This window comes from Chinchilla lanigera, unplaced genomic scaffold (assembly GCF_000276665.1).
Source record: "Chinchilla lanigera isolate Chin_1 unplaced genomic scaffold, ChiLan1.0 scaffold00026, whole genome shotgun sequence".
NCBI classification, from domain to species: Eukaryota; Metazoa; Chordata; class Mammalia; order Rodentia; family Chinchillidae; genus Chinchilla; species Chinchilla lanigera.
This window is the reverse complement of record NW_004955427.1, coordinates 22,658,685-22,679,491: the sequence shown is the minus strand read 5'-3', so window position 1 is coordinate 22,679,491 and position 20,807 is coordinate 22,658,685. Positions and strand designations below refer to the sequence as shown.

Below are 20,807 nucleotides of genomic sequence, written 5' to 3'. Positions count from 1 at the left end.
CACACACACACACACGCATGCACTTGTGTGCACATACATGCGCACTGCTTTTTTAATCTGCCAGTGTTTTGCTTAACAGACTCATTGCCCTTTCAACATAAATTCCCATAATTATTTCTCAAGTTATACTCTTGCCTTGCCAGAGATTTGCACTGCTGACAGATGTGTTTCCAACCAAGGTTGTGCCATTCTCCTATTTACAGACAAATACCCTCTCCTCGCCTTGGGGAGAAAGACCTAAGAATCAGAGCTGTCCTGAACATGTCTTAATAAGTAATAGATGACTTGTAAATCTTTTTGGAATGAGTTTTGACCTAGTGAAAGTTTCCTGATAAGATTGCAGAATCTCTTTATATCTGAAAACACTAATTTAAGTAATCATCATCAACCAAAAATCTACGTTTGGGTTTGACATGCTATCCCGTTGTGTTCACATGAGGGATAGTGGCTCATAAATGCAAACATAGAGGGGCTGACTGCAAGAAGTAGGAAGGAAGGAGGGTCTAATCTGTCATACTGTCTACACTACAGTACATTGCCTTTTACTTATTCTTTTATATTTGACTCTAATCTTTTCATGGACATACCATATTTGTTAATGACTTTTATTGTTCCCACTTTTTTGTCAATATGAAAACCACTGTTCTCACAAAGATTTCTAGTAACTTACACACAAAATACGTACTATGCCTTAGCTTTGTTCAAAGCTTTCTGGCTACCAAGTTGAAAAGGGTGACCAAATTATATAATTTATTTATTTTTTACTTTTTAAAATTTTTATCTTGACAGTACTGGGGCTTGAACTGAGGGACTGCGCACTGAGCTACATCCCCAGTCTTTTATTGTTTTTTAATCAGATTTTATTGGTACATTTTATTGGTACATTTTAACTTTAGAAAGAAACAAACACTGTATAACAGTAAGTTCTAAGACAAATTTCCCACCAAGAGCTTTCTATAAGGAACTTTGAATTACGGTGGTAAGGGTGACATTATCCAGTACTGCATACCATTCCTCTTGCCAGTAAAGTAGTGAGTTTTTTGTTAATTTCTTATGAAACCTACCTGGTAGTAACAGTAATTGTAACTCAATGATGCCAGTTCTTTTCAGAACAAACATAATATATGGCCTTCTGCTGTTTGTCCAACTTGAACCCAAGAATAGACTTAGAACTTCTATCATTAAGATTATCTTCCTGATGGAAGGGCCCCTTTTCCCTGTTGGCCTTCTGACTGGTCCATTACAATAGGCATTGAGAGATTGTGCTGTTAGGCAAGGGCTGGAGCTGCTGCTTGCTGGGTGACTGGTTGAGGTGGGTCTGTATGCCATAAAATCTAAATGAGAGTTGGTATGAGTGACGTCACTCAGAATCAGGCTGCCTGAGTAGGGGCAGGTTCCCTGGTTCAAGACTGCAGGAAAACCTAAAGGCAATGCCAGAGATGTCTCAGCACCTGCATCAAACTAGAAAGCATTGATTCTTTTTCTAATTCACTAATTATTAAGATTTAAATTTACTGCCAAGGGTGTGCATTCTCATATATTGCTGTTGGGAATATAAATTCTTAACAATCTTTTAAAAAGTAATTTGGCAATATTTTTCAAGAGCCATAAAGATGTTCATAACATTTGACCTGGTATTTGTACTTCTGAGAAACTGCCAAGGAAAAAGTCCTTAGGAAATAGTCTGTGCGTCAAAAACTTCTTAATGTTATTTGACATATTTCCTTCCTTCACTGACAGAACCAAAAAGGTGGAGGCAATTTAAATGTCCCACCAAAAGATAGTAAATATAATATAGTCACTTAAAGGAGTACGAAAAGTTACATGGTTTGAAGAACATAAGAAAAATTCTTAAAATGTTGACTGAAAAAAAACAAAATACAAGAAGGATTAACAATAGAAGTTAAACTCTGTTTTAAATAGACTTAGAAGAAAAGACTGGCAAGAAATATACCAAGAAATAAATTGTTATTTTAAAAGCATTCTGATAATTTTTGTTCAGCATCTTTGTTTTTGTTGTTGTTGTTGTTTTTTGTTTGTTTGTTTGTTTGTTTTTGGTTTTTCTCCGGTACCGGGAACCGAACTCACGACCTTGCGCTTGCCAGGCAGGTGCTTTGCCGCTGAGCTAAATCCCCAGCCCCCAACTTTTTGTTCAGCATCTTTGAAAGCAAGATAAATAATCATTACTCAGAAAAGGATGCATTTATTAAAGGTAGAGAAGGAGTAATTAATAATCCTGTGTTCAGCTAAATTACATTTTTTTTCCTCAGACCTCTCAGATCTGTCTGTTTAAAGTCACACTGAGCATTCTGATTTTGACACCAGAAAAAAAAATCTGTAGGTGAGGTTCTTTAAAAACCTTGGTATTCAGTTATTAGAACGGTTGTGCCACCATTATAAATAAATAAATTGACATTTAGGTTTATTCACTAGTGTCTTATGGATTTGATTAGTATGAGTCAGGTTCAAGGAGTCTGATTTTTGCTGGTGAAAGGGACCATAAAAGCTTTTTGAACTTGTATATATGAGGTCCAGATCCTGGAGTGCTTGATCTCTACCACAGTATAGCAGCAACCCTGGAACATTATTGGAAACCCTAGCAGTCTAGCCCTTTGCTTAGTGGTGAAGGAAGACAGCACAAAAATGAAAGGGAAAAGTTGCATTTTTATGTGATGAGCCGGTCTTTGAGTTTGAAAAAAAAAAGCAGCACCGAGTAGCTTGATTTAGTGGTGGTCTTCCCTTAAGCAGTGAGTGCTTAGTAACTCATGAGTAGTCTTAATTCTCAGTTGTGTGTGTGTGTTTGAACTTTTTCTTACTTGGGAAGGATGATCTGGCTAAGTATATTCACTAAATGTTTGACTCACTAATTAGCTTCTTTAGCTGTGTTACATAATTATATAACCAGTCATTGTTCTTCACTCATATGCTTATTTTTTAATAACAGCATTATTCAGATGTAATTCACCCATTTAGAGAGTATAATGAGTTGTGCAACCGTTATCACAGTCAATTTTAGCACATTTTCGTTACCCACGAAGAAATCCATTAGCAGTCACTCTCCTTATCCCCCAAACCTCCCAGCCCTGTATAGCCACTAATCTACCAAAGAATTGTGCACTTCACAGAATTTGGTGATTATCCAGAATGAAGATGTTCCAGTGTTGACACAGGCATGGTGGTGCATGCCTGTAATCCCAGCACTAGCCAGGCTGAGGCAGGAGGGTCACTGTGAGTTCGAGTTCGAGGCCAGCCTGGGCTACATAGTGAACTGAAGGGCAGCCTGAACTACATAGGGAGACCCTGTCTCAAAATAAAAGATGTTCCAGTGGTAAAAATTTGAGGACATTGGAAGATACTTGTACCAGTGCTTTGAATGAACAAGGGAAGAAGAAATGTTTGTAAGGATAATAACCTTTCATTTTGTTGTACTTGTTGCTTATTATCAAGTATATAATAAAAGGTATCCAATTTGACCATTAAAGAATATGTCATATCTGATATTAAGGCGCTTTCAACACTGATAGACACCAATAAGATTACTTTCTTACCCATTTTTGCTTGTTTTAAAACCCATATTGTACTGTGAGTCCTCAGTGACCTATTTAAAGGTTAGTTAGTAGTTTTTTCTCTGTAAATAGAAAATATACTGTACTTGGTCATTAGTTTTGAACGGTTTAAGGAAGGTAACTCAGTTCCATGGTTTGGTAGTGCCATGAACAATATTACTTTGTTTGTTTGTTTTAAGGTACTAGGGATATCCAGGGCCTTGTGCATGCCAGGCAAGTGCTCTACCACTGAGCTACATCCCCAGCTCTTTTAAACAGTTTTAAAACAGGGTCTGGTATGTTGCCTAGGATGGCCTTGAATTCATGATCGTCCTGTGTTAAGCCTCCAGCATAACTGGGAGTATAGGCATGCAACACTGCACCCAGCAACAAAATATATATATATTTTTTTGGAGGAAGGAAAAAAATTTTAAATACTAAATACATTTAAAAACAATCTGTATAGTAATATAGGTAAGTTTCAGTTGCTTAAGACGGTTTTGGTTATAAACATTTAAATGTTTTAATGTTTTAGAAAATGTATTATATGATGAAACTGCTCAGTATAGTACATTTATTTATCCATCCCAAAATTTCTTCCAGGAATTGTTCCATCTTCTGTTGTCCTGACTTCTTTCCAGGTGATGTCAAGAGTTTTTCTAATATGGGCAGTAACACATAGTGTCAAAGAGGTAAGTAAAGTAAAATAGTGTTGACACCAAGAGTCACCACCTTTTCTTTTGTATGCGTTTGTTATGGCTAAAGATGGAACCCAAGTCACCTGCACTATAGAAACTGGATCAAAAGGGAAACATACTCCAGATCTGCAGTATTGTTAAAGAATAGACTCTTAAATGGTCAAGTCCTATAATCTTGATTCCTATAGAGGTTTGGTGTGTGGATGTAGTCTGCAGCTTGGTTATATTTTTCTGGTATCTTGTTTATATCCATTGCACTAAACTTGGGGTGTCCTCATAGTGGGAATGGGAGATTGATTCACTCTCAGAGCAGCTTGACCTTACAGGGCCAGAAGAAACAAACTTGTTTCCACCCACCACAAAAGGCTAATGGAACTGCCACACATGGCAGTCTGGCTGTTCTGTAGTGGGTGTAGGGTTGCGGATACACAGCAGGCCCGGGGAGACTCCCTGCAGGAATAGGAAAGAGAAACCATCATCACCATGGGTGTGATCTGAACTAAACTTTCACTTGAAAGCAGAATTGCGGTGGGAGGGATGATTCTGCTCTTTCGAAGTTATTTGTTGCTCAAGTCACTTTGAGGTAGAGTACCTATAGGTACGAGAAGGATTCTGTTTCCAGTTTTCCAATGCCTTTGGCCTATCACCAGCATCACTGGATTCTTTGGACCCTATGAAATTGCTTACCTCTTACCAGTAGTATTATTCTGGTATGTTCTTTGTACTCTGTTCGTTTAATATTTCTGTCACAACATTTTGTTTTTTCAGGATTTATTTTGACAGTTTCATTTGGATCTCAACTAATGAGGTTTTTAAAAACCTTTTATTGGCTTCTGATATACAGAAAAATGCACATAGCCAGTGAGTTCTCAGCCAAAGTTTGGTCAACCTTGATTAATAAGCTTTATTTTTGCTGCATTCACATGGGATTTGCAGATTCACAGCTTTATTTTTTAAGATCTCTCTCACTCCCATGCAGGAAGATTGTAAAATAATTATATACTTTTTAAAACAGAGTGTAATCAAAATATTACCTTTTGTTACTCTTGTGTATGGAGTTGGGAAAGTTGCATTAGTTATAATCCTGTGTCATCTTTTCATTTTGAGTTCTTTCTACAAATTATTTTTAACCTATATTTCTTCCTCTCATACTTCTATGTATGTTATTTGCTTTTCATTTTGACCAGCAACTCCTAATTTCATTTTCCAGTAGTCTAAAATAACCTAAATTTTTTTGGTGATTTGCCACCCCTACATACACACATTTGTTTTGTTTTGTTTTGTTTTTGCCAGTGCTGGGGATCAAACCTAGGGCCTCCTGCATACTAAGCAAGCATTCTACCACTGAGCTACATCCCTGATTTACATTCTTAAATAGGTGATTATATATGTTCATGAAAGTATATGAAGTCAAACTATTCTCCACTAGGGAGTGTTCAATCACTTTGCTAATATAGTCAGATATTAATTATCAGAGTATAATTAATGCTCCACCTGCTTCCATAGCCACATCTCTGCCAGAGGGGAGGGGTAGGTACCTCAGCATCCCTTACAGTTCAAGTCAAGCAATTCTGATAGTCCCATTGCTGTCAGTGACATTTACCAGGTCTTCCTGGGCAGATCATTGAGACTGGTTGGCTTTAAAAGCTATTAATGCCGCTGTAGACCCCAGGTACATGTAGCTGTCTTGTCTTCCTCAAAATCAACTGCCTGCCAGATGCGTAGACCTAACATTTACCAGATAGTTTCAAGTATGATAGCACATTTGAGCTGTAAAATATACACTGAATTATCTGCATGTTTTAAATTCTCTGCAACCAAAGTAACCCAGTTCCTGCTAGCATTATCATCATTTTCTGAAGTTAGTGAATTTTAGCTTCTTTTTTCACCTTTTGAGTCTGCTTGTTTTTATATGTACCCTATTGTTTAGTTGACTTGTTCTTTTCTCATGTAAGTGGGGTTCACTGTTTCTGTGGATCCAAGGTTACAGTTCTTTTCTCTAAATAGGACTTCTCTATCACTTTGTTGATAGCAGTAGGTTCGCCCTCTAGGCTCCCCAAGACTGATCACTAGGCTGCAAAGTCCGTAGCTACAGCTTTTCAGACACCAGGCTGCTTGCTATCATCTGTTCCTCGGTCCCTTCCTGGCCAAAGGCTATATTTCCTGGCTTAGCATTTCTCAGTAGCTATTATTCCGTTCATTCTGTATAGTATATATGTTTCCATTCTTCTCTTTCTGCAAGCATCCTAAAAATACCTGTATTTTCCTTAGATCCAGCTCATAGTGGGATTCATATAACTAACACATACAGAAATTGGCCTCAGAAATACTGCTTAATAAAATGCATCTCACTTTCTTGTGTAATGGTCAAACATTTTTTGTCACACTGTACACTTGTATTTCTCAGTTTTTCTCACAACATCTCTAAAGTGGACAGCAGGAATTCCTCATTTTCGCCACACACCATAGATTGCTGAGCTCCACCGATGGCCTGTTCGTGTTCCTGTGCTCATGCCCTTTTGTTTGTCTGCAGTCGTAACCTCTGAAGGCTAAAGTTCGCTATTTTCACATTCAAAGAATGTTTCCTTTTAAGAGGCACAGTGTGATGTACAACTGCACTTGTTATTTTAATTCTGCACCCCACAAAATGGTCACACAGATGTCACCATGCACATTATGAAACCAAAGTTGATCAGATAATTTTATGGCATGTAAATGTCCACCCATAAGCTACTACTGTGTGACAGCTTGATCAGCAGAATGGTAAGGAATACTCAAAAGTGCTCTTTTTTGTTTGTTTCTTGGTGCCGAGGATTGAATCCAGCACCTTGCATATGCTAGGCAAGCACTATACTACTCCGTTATACCCTTAGCCCTTTCTTCTATTTTGAGATGATCTGAGTTGCCCAGGCTGTGCTCAAACTTGAGTTCTTCCTGCCTCAAACTCCTGAGTAGCTGTGATTACAGACATGTGCCACCACCACTAACTTTAAAAGCTTTTTCTTGACCTGACACAGCAAATTGGTACAGTTATAAGGAATTCCCATTCTTTTCCTTTTAAAGAGCCCATGTATGTAAAGAAAGAAAGTCTAATGAAACAGTGAGTGAGCTTGGGGGGTGAGGGTAGGAGATTCAGGGTGGAAAGTACAGGAGGGAATCAGCAGTCCTAGCTGACCTTGCTTTTCTGAGGTTCCCTGCCTATTCCGTACCTGACCTGGCTCCTCTCTACCCGCCCTCTGCTGCTGCCACATCTGGCCTCTCCTGGCATTTTCTCCTTGGCTGTTGGGGTCAGCGTCTTTGTCTTCCTGTTGCACTGAGGTGGGAAATGCCACCCTCTGTCCCTTACCGCACACCCCCCCTTTAAAACAGACAAGCTCACAGGGTACAAATTCTTCACTGTCCTAAAAAAACTAAGCTTAACCCCAAATTCCTAAGCACCCAAGTAGATTGTTACCCTTTTTTTGTTGTCTCAGTTCTCATTGGAGAAACCACCCCAAATCCTCTCCTAAGTCCCAAGGGTAGGATCACTGTGTTCCTAGAGCACAAGTACCCGGGCCTCTGTGGGGAGTAATTGAGGGAGAAGTTGCTTGCTTTCACTGAGGTTTTAGCCCAGAAGTCATGAAGAACCTCTCCATTCACCAGGGGTAACCAAGACACACACACAAAACTGTGCCAGAGTACTAGGCCCTCTCTTCCCCCTCACTGTTTGCCATTACTGGAGAAAAGGATGTTTTCCCACATTCTTCTGTAGTGTTTGTGAGTTCTGGTTTCTCTAAGCACTGTGCCCGCCACTTTCTGGCATGCTGCTGGGCTTTGTGACACTTAGTCTGCTGTTCTTCTTGCCACTCAGCAAGACACTTAAAAAATCTTACAATCAGTATTTGGGACAGTAACCTCCAGTTCTTTTTAAGTATACTGATTATTGTTTGTTTCATGTATTATAGTTGGCAGGGGAATTTCTCACTTGTTCTTGACCACCATCCTTGCAGGTAGGTTGTGGCCTCCCTTAGGGTTACAAGTTCTCTAAGCAGCCTGTCACACCCAGCAAAAACAGTGTTAGAGCTGGATTTCTGAGTCCAAGACTTCCCAAGACACATACCCTACTTTCTTCTTTCCCCTTGACAATATGATGTAAACATGGCATGATTTTCCTTGTGCTGCCTTTTCTCACTGCCCTATGGAATGGGCAGACCCAGGGGTGTGTCCGTGGTTCCATTGTGCCGTGTGCAAATGGAGCGAGGCTTCTCCTGGGAAAGCAATTACACATCGTGTGTGCATCAGCTTCGGGACTTCTCTCAGTGCTCTGCTTCTTGTAGCACTCTGCTTCTGTTTTTTTACTGCTTAAGTGGCTCTGGGATGAAGCCTTCTGATTAATTGGCCTTCCTCGTCAAAACTGCAACACTTTTTCTGAGTGGGCTGTAAAGACTGGAACCAGAATTTTCTAGCAATCCCACTCTACACTTGATAGATAATGTCTGTATTTTTCAGGGAGTCTGTATTCTGATAATTTTGTGCATTCTAACGTTTAAAAAATACCCCAAACATACCTCTACATTGTGCTGTCATTTTTGTTTGACTTTCTCATCTTGAATTTACTTCACTATTCTGTTAGTTTACTCAAAGCCTAACCAGGTCTCAGCACTTCTTTCTCAAGAACAAGAGCCATTATTTTATTCCTGAAGAATGAAAGCCTTAGGTTTCTTTAAACTGCTAAGTAAAGTTCCCGTGGAGTTTCTGGCATCTGCTTCAAAATCTCATATCACTGCTGATGAACAGATAGAGGAAGCTTAAGAAGCCCAGCTTGAAGGCTGAGCGAGATCTGAAAGCTGACTCTTGGCATCAAAGAAGCAAGACTGTCTATCCTTCGTTTATTTATTAGGGAAAGGGATCAGGAGTCTAGCTGCCTCACCGGGAGAGAGCTGTGGGAAAGCTCTGCTGGCTGCCACGTGCATCGTAGTACCCACTGCTGCCACCAGGAGACTACAGGTGGCTTTACCTGAGGCAGTGCTTGCAAACCTCTGTCTTTCCAGGACCTCTAGTAATGTCATCCATCCTGGACAATTTATTGCTCTGTATGTAATTAGAACTCAGTCCCACAGACCATGGAGGCTCAGAATCCATGAGTTCCATGAGGAGGTGATGAGGTTTGACTTTGACACTTACCTTGTAGCTTAGGGCAAAGCATTTCATCTTCCTGAGCTCGCTTTTCCCATTTTGAAAGTGGTAATACTAATATCCACTCTGCCTGCTGTGTCGTATTTCTGTGAAGAAAATGAGAAGGATATATGAAAACAGTGTGGCAGTATTGGAAATCAAGGTCTCTGGCATGCAAATCTTTGCATAGCAGCTTCTAAAATCCTTACAACAGGAGGGCAGTGGGACAAGTGCCACTTCCTGATGGGTGGGACACCATTTCATTCTTTTTTACTCTTGTGAAAACCAAAACACTAGATAAACTAATGTCTTAACCCCGATTCTTGTTCCTGCTTTGGTTGTACGTGGGGTTTTCTGCCTTCTGGGTCCTGCGGCTGGGCTCATGGTGTGCTCATGTTCTTTCCCTCTCGAGGTTGCTTCACCTGCATCTGTGCTTGTCCCTAGCGGCCATGTGTGGTCCTCCTGGCATGCGCCATCTATGAGCATGGCATGATGAGGCAGCTTCTTAGCTCCATCATTCGGTGAAGAAGTGTGATGCTATGTGTACAGGCACATCATTGTCCTCTTGGGTGCCTTGCCTGGAACAGAGGCCATGCCCTCTGTCCCCTAAGCCCTGTGTCCTCTCAGCAGTGATGGTCCATCCCAGTTAGCAGAGCCACTGGGAGACACTCACTGTCTATCCCTTGATTTTCTTTGAAAGCTGAATGTCTAAAATTCTCCATCCTGTTCCTTACTTTCTATTTTAAATATTTCTGTAGGTGGATTTACATCACCTTCACTTTTAAAATTAGCACCACTCCTAAAGGTAGAAAAACTTCATTATTTGATTGTTCATCAAACACTGTCAAACTTAAGGCGGCTCTTGAGCAAAGATAGCCATGTGCACTAGAGTGCCAGTCCCACATCTGTTAGTCATGGCCTCTTAGGGATCGTGTTACTTTTCTTGTTGCCAGATGGTTTCTTTCCCGTTACCTCTACTTAGTATCAGTGATTGTGTCAAAATCAGAATATCTACGTTTCTCGTAGTATTTTTCTGCTTGTCCATTGTATTTTAAAACATTGAAAAATAGATATGTTAAGTTCAATATAGATTCACTTTTGCAAAGTTTCCTTTCTCCTGCTGCCTTAGCTTCTTTTTAGTCCCTGGAAAACTCCACCGGATATGTTTTCAAGATAATTAAGTCACTTATGTGTAGAATTTTAAAAAAATTCTTCTTAAACCATGGAAGCCAACATCACCACTGGGCATAGACTGTCTTTGTCAGTTTACAGTTAGATAGATTCTAAGCTCAGCAAAATCAGGAAACTGGTTAAGTTGTCTTTCACATTAATGTTTTTCTGCTCCGGACCCTCTTCCACTCCACCCTGCATCCTCCTCATTATGGTGGCTCTGCCCATAGAAACACCCAACATTTGAAGCTTCTCAAGGCATTTTCTTTCTCTCTTTTATGCAGGAGTTAAAATATGACGTGTACCATTCCCACTTGTCAGTTTTAGCCTGAGAAGGGGCAGTTACACGAGGCAGATTCCTTGGAAGGCTACCCAGTTGTCTTCATTTTGAGAAGTCGCACTCTGGGAGGAAGGGCTTGCACTGCCAGCTCCAGTTGAAAGTGTCCCACTGTCAGAAGTTCCTCTAGGACCCAGAGTTGGCCTGTCTTAGCCTCCAGTGTTCAGTATTGCCCTGGCAATTGCCCAGTCCCTTCAGGCTTAAAGGCTAATCAGCTTCTTCCTTTCCTCTTGCCTGGGATTTAATGGTTTTAGGGGTTTTGATATACACTAGTTTGCGTTTTAGTCTTTTAAAATATTAAACTAATCCACTTCTGATTTAATTGATGTTCTAGATGCATCAGTGGAGTCTCCTACATTGCTCCTATCTTTGATAATGAAATTGCTTACAAAGAAGCTTCTTATTGGAACACATCCTCTTTGAGCAGAATGTTTGCGGCTAGTAATTTCATGGTTGCCATTTGCCGGTAGTAGGCATTTTCCTTCTTGTGGTGAGGACCAGTGTTGGTTACTTGCAGTCATGGGATTGACAGAGATGCTTGACTTTGGACACTAGGGAGCTGTCATGTAAAAGTAATGAGAAAGGAAGAAAAAAATTGTTACCTTAGGCTTAAAATAATAGTTTCCCAAATAAGCACATGAGATTTACAGGCTGGAAGCTGAGCAGTTCCAGCTTTAGTTTTAATGTCATTGCTCGAATTCAAGAATAGCACATAGAAACAAAGCTGTGTGTCATGGAACTGCCTCCAAATGGTATTGTCAGTGGAGAGTCATCAGTAAGTGAACCCTATCCTTCAAACCGCTTTCATCCATGACTTCAAAGTGAAGAGGACTGAGATGCTTACTTAGGCTGTCTATTTCAAGCCAATAAAAGTAAATATTTTAGTACTATACAGGGATGAAAAGATAATAGTTACCAACATTTTTCTTCCAGTCTCTTTATGGGTTTTCTCTGTCCCCAGCATTGTCCAGTGATGGCAGAAATGTTACATGTTTGTGTGTAGTTAATACAGTACTGCTAACCCTCTGCTCACACAGTGAACACTTGAACTGCAATTGGCATGACTAAGGCAGTGAATTTTAATTTTAAAGAGCCACATATGACCATATTTACAGCACAGCTCTAGCTGCTCATTTTGACTTTATTTACCATAAGTTTTCTTTTTTTTTTCCCTTATATATTGTATTAGTCAGCTTTCCTATTGCTGAGACAAAGCATCCGACATTTACAGCTAAACGAAGAGAGGTTTAATTTGGCTCACAGTTTCCAGTGGATTCATTGCCTGGTTGGGTGGCTCTAAGGCAGAAAAGGCATGGCAAAGGAAGAGGAAAGCCGCTGAACCCTGGCAGCTGGGAGGCAGCGGGAAGAAAGGAGCAAGGGACAAGAACAAAGCCTTCCTGCTCACAACCTACCCCCCATGACCTGCCCTCTCCTACCTCCAAGTACATGAGATTATGGGGATATTTTAGATGTAAATGATAATATGTGTATGTGAATGACTTTATGATTTTTTTTAAGAACCAAGTCAACAACAATTTGTCAGGTCTCCTTGGCATGCTGTGTTCTTTATATCATGGCCCTTTAATTGTAGACAAATCCTGATAGCAGGTGTGGAGAGTGGAATTGATGGTCCTGTCTTCATCCATTTAGAGGTAGCAGTGTCTCACCAAATGGCTTGTCAGGAGGTCACGTGGACCTCACCTTTTAGAGCTTGTAGCCTGGCCTCTTCTCTGGGTTTACCCTGATAGCATGTCCCCAGTTCACCCTGGTTGAGGACCATGTCACATTGCTCTCCATTTTGAGTTAAACAGTGTCATAGGAGTGCAGTCATCATATTATCTTGATGAGTTTGAAGAGTCTGGTTTCCCACTGTAAAAGTGAGGTGATTGGCATGCATCGTGAGCGTTTCTAAAATCCGTCAGCAAAGCCAAGAAAAGTTAAATGTTATTACTTCTAATCTTTTAAACAGGTGTGTGCCACAGTACAATGAGAGGCATTTTTAAAGCACTGATTAATATTCATTTGAAAACTTCTACTATGTGGGAGGAGGAACGCTTTCTCTTATTACCTAACTTCTTTGCCAAAGTGATCCTTTATATACTGTAGCTTTTTCAAAATAAATTTATTTTGAAGCATAAGTATGGGATATCAGGTAGTTTTGACTAAAAATGGGTAAACTTGTATACTTGAACAGGGAGTACAGGTAAGTGGCAGAGTACTTCCCTGGGTTCAAGCCCTAGCACCTCAAACCAGAGAATACATCAGCCTGACGAGGATATTGGTACCTTCCACCCCCTGATGGTCGCCCTGCATGGCGAATACAGTCAGGTAACTGATCTCATTTGGAATCTTCGCAAAGGGGAACCTGAAGAAGTCATCCCCATCTCTGCTTCCAAAAGACGGGGAGGGGAAGAGGAGAGTGATCATGTTTCCATTTCTTCAAGGAAAAGGTTCAGTGTGTTTTACTTCCCTATGCCAGAAGTCCCTATATTCACAAGCTCTCACTACAAGCTGCAGTGCATGATAAAAAAACAAAGTAATTTCTAAGTTATCTGCATTTTCCAGACAGGACCCTCCTCAAGTCTGGAGTAGAGCCCCGGTTCCCTGCTGAACATTGTAAGACGTGACTTGCTGTCCACATGTGGATATGTGTGTGTGTGTGTGTGTGTGTGTGTGTGTGCATGCACAGGCATGCTTTACTTGTGGGAGAGAAAAACTAATTTTTAGTTGAGCTTTTACAGACAGAGTTGTAGCTTTTGTTTTCTTCAGATTGCTGCCATAAATGTTTGATTTTAACAGGACAGATTTTGGCTTTTACCTCCTTTTGCTCTGGCTTATTACTAGCATAACTCAGAACATGAAAGTTGAGTATCTCTTCTGCCTTCTGCATTGGTGCTGTCGTACTGAGTTAGGCTCATAGAGTCTTTTCTTGAGGGCATTGCCGCGAAGAAAACTATGTTCATGGTCCTAAGTGTAAAAATTAATCACATTTTTATAACAATTTGTAGTTTTTAAAACCTAGGAATTTTTCAGATGTGTCATTACATTTGGTTGTTTTGTTATTTTAATTATTTTATTTTTGGGTTTTTTTAAGACAAAGTCTCACTATGTAGCCCAGGCTGACCTTGAACTCACAGCGATTCTCCTGCCTCAGTCTCCCTAGTGCTGGGATTACAGGTGTGCACCTCCATGCCTGGCTTGCGTTATATTTGTATAGTAGCACTTTGCCATAGGTAGCAGAGGTTGTCATCTGGCAGCAGAGGTCCATCCCACGGGTGGATGGTAGAAGAATTCAGCAAAGACATGGCTGGAGGGTGCAGGGCACGTCAGAGCAGCCACTGTGTCACAGCTAGTGATGGCCAGCTAGTCCACTATTAGCTGGTATTTTTAAAGAAAAGGGAGAAATCCTGACTTTTATAATGTGTGGTCTCCCAATTTTTAAAAACTGTCTCAAATATTTTTAAAGCACTGTACAAGTCCAAACAGAATATCCCACATCCAAACAGAATATCCATGAGCTGGAACCAATGGTCACCATTGATATTCCTATTCCAGGAAGTCATGTTTAGAGGCTTTATGTTTTTATTTTTGTCGTATAAAATTTTTAGTTATTTTACATTGCTGTAGAACAGAAAGAACCATTTCACAAATATATTACCTTTTTTTTAACGGTGTGTGAGGCCTCACATGTGCACACATATTAGGCAAGTGCTGTACCACTGAGCTACATCCCCAGCTTTTTTTTTTTTTTTTTGTAATTTTGAGACAGGGTCATTGGGCATGGTGGTACATGCCTGGAATCCCAGTACTTGGGAGGCTGACGCAGGAGGGTTGCTCCAAGTTCAAGACCAGCCTTAACTGTTTTTGAGACAGGGTGTCATTACATTGCCCAGGCTGGCCTCAAACTTGCTCTCTTTCTAGTTCAGCCTCCCAAGGAGCTGGGACTACAAGTCTACATCACCACACTCAGCAGTTTCTTTTGACATTCAGTTACACGTCTGACAGTGACAAGCCCTTTCCTTTCTGGAGTGTTTGGGGGACGCAATAAGATTTTACATTTGGAGATTGGGGCAGACTAGGAAATAAGTACGTCCTACCTCTTCCTTGGGGACCGCAGTAACCTGTCACTGGCAACACTGTTCTCTGGGCTATTGTTGCTATAGTTAAAGAAATATTACTTCATGGAATACTTAGACTGGAGTAGATATCTATGGTCACTAAATGTGACCCCATTTGATGCAACTCTTGTCCTTGGAATGGGTTGATAGTTACAGGAAAGGTTGACAGCTAATAACATGTTCTCTCCAGGTAAGAAACTCAAATAGGCGTGGGGAAGAATATTGGAAAAAACCTTTAGACATCCCCGAGTTAGTAAATGTGTATTCCCCTCAAGGAGAAGAAGAGACAGCATCTCTTAACAATATTTAAGCAACACAAAGCAAAGCAACAGTAGCATCAAACATTTTCATGGTAATTAAGCCTAAGAGACAATGCTAGACTGTATGTATGAGTTCCAGCAATGACTAGCATAGATAGTAGGATCTCAGAAAATAGTGAATTGAATTTTTCCTCTCATAGAGTAGTAATAGTATCTGCTGTTTATTAAATGGCAAGTACTTTGCTAAGCAGTTATGTTTTTCTAATCCTACAACAACCATACCAAGGCAGGTATCTCCAGTTTAAACATGAGGAAGCAGAGGCTCAGAGAGAATGAGTAACTTGCACCACAGTGTACAGGCTGGAAATCTAAGTCTGTTTCCTTCCACAGTTGCACTTGATTGGCGAAGGGGCAGCTGCAGTGACCAGACAGCCAACTTCAGGAACACACAGTCGGCATTACATGTGGACTAATGGGAACATTTTAGTATTGAGTTCTGCATGTCTGGCTTTGTCATAAACATACAATTGATCATGCATTATTTGTTGACTGCATGTTGTGTGCTTTTCTTATTGCATGTTCAAGAAAGGTAATTTCATGACAGAGACTTGTTTTGGTAGGCCAAAGCCCTCATCCACATTTTAAAAAATAGTAATAATCCTTAGTTACTGTGTTGTATTGGTAAGAACTTTTTATAACCAGTTTCCTTTGTCACTGTAGATTTAAAAAACTGTGTAGATAGTGCACATTTTTTTGTCTATAAAAGATAAGTGTTAATATTCCATTATATAACCCATGTTTTCTATAAAAAAGAAATGATATTTTCTGGTTTGTTTGCCATGTATCCTATCATGGATTTAATAAATACTAAATCATAAAGCCTACTTTGGACAGAAAAGTGTCATGTAAGAAGATGAATAATAGTCCAAACATCTTTTTGAAACTACTATATCAGTATTTATTACACTTCAATATCTTTCCAAGTTAGTATATGCGTATTGCCCTTCCAGTTAGAGGCAGGTCCAAAATTGTCATCAGAATTGTCCTATTTTTCATCCCAAGTCCACCACTGACATCACCAACCAGGCACTAGCACTGGGACCAGTGGCCTTGATCTCACTAAGAGCTGCCGTCTTCCCCAAGCCTGTCCTGGTCAGGTCGGAGAAAGCTCAGGCTCAGACAGCAGGCAGGTTGCCATCTGTTGTCTCTTCACGTTTCTTTATTCAACAAATATTTGTATTGTCTGAGCTAAGTGGGACACATGAAAAAGGAAGACACATGGCCACTGCCTTAACAGGGCTTCCAGCCTAGTGTAAGTAATGCTGAATCAAGCAGACAGAAGCATGTGGAGAGATAACCAGTGAGCACTGATGATAACTGATAATGCCATGATCACTTGTCTTGCCTTAGTTGTCCTAGTCAAGGGACTCCCCAGCCCAGCCCATTCCAGGTCCTAAAGAGCTATGCCAGTCTCAGCCCCAGTTGTGAACCCTTGTAGGGTGGTCTAGAGGATTCTGGGAGTTAACACCTACACATCCCTCAAAACAGTGCATGACCTTTATAAGTGCTTAGTAAATGTGCACTGCGTATTAGGTATCAGGTAACCTGGTATTTTCCAAAACCTTAGTGACGAATCTCTATACAGTTGTTTTGAGGTCTTATGTGTTCTGAGGTTTATAACAGATATAACTGACATTTCACATAGAAATGAAAAGTTCTTTATACTTATTAAAATAGTTTCATAGTAGCTGGTGAAAATTTACACATAATTACTTTTATCCTACGTAAGGAATAATTAGCCCTGCTAATGGGAACTGTCATTATCTTAATCATCATTATTATCCTAATCTAAAGTGTGTATTAGAATTTGATTTTGTTTTAACTAAGCTAACTTTTCTTCAAAGCAAGTTTGTTGCCTTGCCCTAAGAGTATTTATGGTCTAGAACAGTGGTCAGCATTATATCTGTTAGTCCCTCTCAAGGTACCCTCTGTTTGCGTGCCCTCATTGATAATGTTTTATTGTAAATGTTTTCTTTTTTGGTGTTACATAGTCCACCTTCTCCAGCGTTTCTGAGGCCTCCCATCTTAAACAGTATGTGTAGAAAGCACATGATTAGCTATACCTACTTCTGATGTTATCCTCAGAATGGTTGTTTCATATTTAGGTGACTTTTTTTTTTTGCGGGGGAGCTCTTTTTTGAGACAAGGTCTTGCTATGTAGTTCAGGCTGACCTTGAGTTCACTTTATAGCTCAGGCTGGTCTCGAACTCGCGACAATCCTCCTGCCTCAGCCTCCCGAGTGCTGGGATTACAGGCGTGTGCCACCGCGCCCAGCCTATTTAGGTGGCTTTTTAAAGATCATTTATTTTGAAATAATTTCAAACTTACAGAGAAGTTGCCAGAACAATACAAAGAGCTCCTGTAGTCCCCACACCCAGATTATCAAACTGTTGGCATTTTACTGCATGCATTCCACCGTGTGCACTCGGTTCAGGTGCCCATTATCATGTTTTGGAACCTTTTGAGCAGGCTGTACATGGTGTCCTTTCTCTGTAACTGCTTCAGTTCCAGGCACTTGTCACCTGCCTGCGGCCCTCCAAAGCAGCAAGCAGCCCTGGTACCACACTGCCACCCAGTGTGCAGGTCCCAGCCACATTCCGCTCACTGTCCAGACAGTGCCTTTTTCTTTTCCCTTCTGGAATGAGATATTTAACATTCAATGTCTTCCATGCTGCAGTACTGCACTAAATCCAAGGATATATAGGAGTAGAGGACGTGTGGCACAGTGACGTTCCTGCCACACACGAGGTACACTTCCACGTCAGGGCCTCTTCCAGTTCCCCACCCAGGAAGAGCTCCTCGGTCATGCCCACTTGCTTATGTCCTTGGCAGTTTTAGAATACAGTTTGTCGGGTGACCCTTAACCTGGATCCACCAGGGTCTCCTCCTAACCAGTTTAAGCCTTGTGTTCTTGGCAAGAGTGCCACAGAGACAGTGCCATGTTCCTGTTCTCAGCATTTTCCTCTTCTTGCTACTGAGTTTGTCAGGAAGGACTCCTGCCTGTGTCAGGCCCTGCTGTGATGGTTAAGGAATAGTGGTTGTCATTTTCTTTTATTCGTGTTGGTTGGCATTCTATTATAAATCATAACTTTCCCCTCAATTTTATTTATATCAATTCAGACTAATCAATTTCTACATAATTCAGAGGATTCTGAGCTGTTACTTACTTTGATGCCAGAATCATCTGTGATTTGGCCTTTCTCCTGGTCCCTCTGGCTTACCTCCATCATTCACTGACTATTTCCTTACTTTCTATAACAAAAAGATTTCTGGGCTCCTGTTGTACTTCCTCCAGCCCAACCCTGGAATCAGTCCCTTTGCCGAGGAACCCTGGTTCCTGTTAGTGGGAGGTGGTATTTAGGAACCAAGATCTGATTCGTTGAGGTGTTCATTGCTACTGAGATGTCATTACTTCAAGACGGTTTCAGTAGAGAAAGATAGGACATGCTTCTGTGTATAGGTGCTCACATATGTATACATGTAATAGCACTTACATGCTATATTATGAGCAGCTATATGTAAATTACAACTTCATACTGATTCCTCCAATTGTGGTCTGATACCTCGGTGTTCTTTCTAGCATTCTCCCTTTCATGCATGTAAAATTCTTCTAACAGCAAGAAGCCCATTTTTCTTAATATACTGAGTTATTTGCTCAGGTACTTACTTACTCCCTGTACCTGATTTCCCAACTACACATCATCTCTCCCCCAGTATCCCTCTCTTTCTCTCACCACCTGCTTCCTCAGCTGCCAGGTCTCTGGTACACACCTATGTGTAGCCCTCCTCCCTTCACACACCTCCCCTTGATCTTGGCCTCCAGGTGATCACCCCCTCTAGTAGTAGCCTCAATACCAATTCCTCTGTGTAGGGAGGAGAAAGGGGTAAATATTAGGAGAGCCTAGATACCTGCCCAGAGACATGTTTGAGGTGATCCAGGTGATCCCTTCTTTGGAAAACTGAAGCTTGCCTAGTAAAGTTCCTTTCTTCTTTTTTCTCATTTCTTTTTATTTTGAATTGAAATCTTGTTTGTTTATGTGTTTTTGAGACAGAGTCTTGCTGTAGTTCAGGCTGGCCTTGAACTCAAAGTAACCCTTTTGCCTCAGCCTCCCTACTGCTGGGATTGCAGGCGTGCAGCACCACACCTGGCAATAGTTTGCATTTTAATTTCTGCATAGCAGAGATTGAAAAGAGAAACAAACTTTTAAGATAGGATCTTGAGGGGTCTACAGTATGTTAAATCCAGCAAGTAAAACAGAGCTGAAACAAAAAATGAAGATGATTTGCAAAACAAGGTTCACTGAAAAAGATTTACATTAAGGGAACTCACCCAGGTTTGTTTCAAATTCTTATGTTGGATTCTGTCCTTGGTATTTGATTTACAAGTAGAAGTCATTCCATGGACGTAGTGAAGATACCTCTGGAGATCAGAATCCTGTATTTTTTTTGTACTTTACTTAGTCTTTTTTAGTAAGCCTCTTCCACTCAGTCCTTTTAGTGTCCAAATTCCATCCTGTATCCTCAAGTCAGGTGGGCTACATTTATTAGAAAATTTATGCCTTTGTTTTTTTATTACTTTTAAATTTTCATTAGTATGTTTGCAGTACATGCTAGATGACTTTCATGCTTACCTTATGTGTTCTCCAGTGTCCTCGTGTATAGAATTTCTTTAAAATGTACCCAATTTCAGAAGAGAATTGTTGTCCCTCTCCAACAAGGGAGAGTTGCTGAAACAGAAGAAAGCTGGTCAGAACTATTTGAAGGTTAGGGGTACAGACCTATGTGCCCCTTCAAATGCTGTATTACTTCTCATCTCTTAAATAGGATTCATGAAGTAATAAATGGGAGAAAGCGCTTGGCATATAGTAGCAATTCAGTAATTATAATAATTTTTATTGCTCTACCTTCATAATTTTTACAGAGAAATTACTGAAAAACAGTGCAAAGCAGGCAAAGAACTTGACTAGACAGTCATCTCTCTAAGGAAGATACATGTGTGCCAGGATGCATAAGAGTAGGTATTCAGTATAACTAGTGATTAGGGAGGTGCAAATCGAAACCACAACGAAGTACAACTCATTAGAATGCTTATTAAACAGAACAGAACGCAGCAGAAGAGTAGTGGCGATATTGGCATTATTGGTAGGAGTGTAAATTTTATAGCCATTGTGGAAAAACAGCTTGACAGTTTCTGAAAAAGCTATGTGTAGAATTAGCATATGACATAGTGGTTCTGCTCCCAAGTGTGTATCCAGAAGAAATGAAAGAGGCGCCCAGACATATTTCAGTACTCCTATACAGTGTCGCTAGCAACACTGTTCATAATGGTCAGAAAGGTGGGAGCAAAATGTCCCAACACATGAGTTCTCAAAACATGGTTTATACACAATGAAATAGTATTCAGTCCTAAAAAGGAAGGAAATTCTGATGCATGCTACGGCATTGATGCATGTCAAAAACATTAT

The 20,807-nt window shown here is 40.4% G+C and overlaps 1 protein-coding gene across 1 annotated transcript in view; it reads left to right on the top strand.

Annotated features, from left to right (window-relative positions):
* Window positions 1-20,807, top strand: part of Hacd2 (3-hydroxyacyl-CoA dehydratase 2) — a 90,662-nt gene that overhangs the window by 53,679 nt on the left and 16,176 nt on the right. Inside the window, exon 4 of the mRNA XM_005386528.2 lies at window positions 4,149-4,237. Coding sequence (XP_005386585.2) covers window positions 4,149-4,237 — 89 coding nt within the window. The remainder of the gene's footprint in view (window positions 1-4,148; window positions 4,238-20,807) is intronic.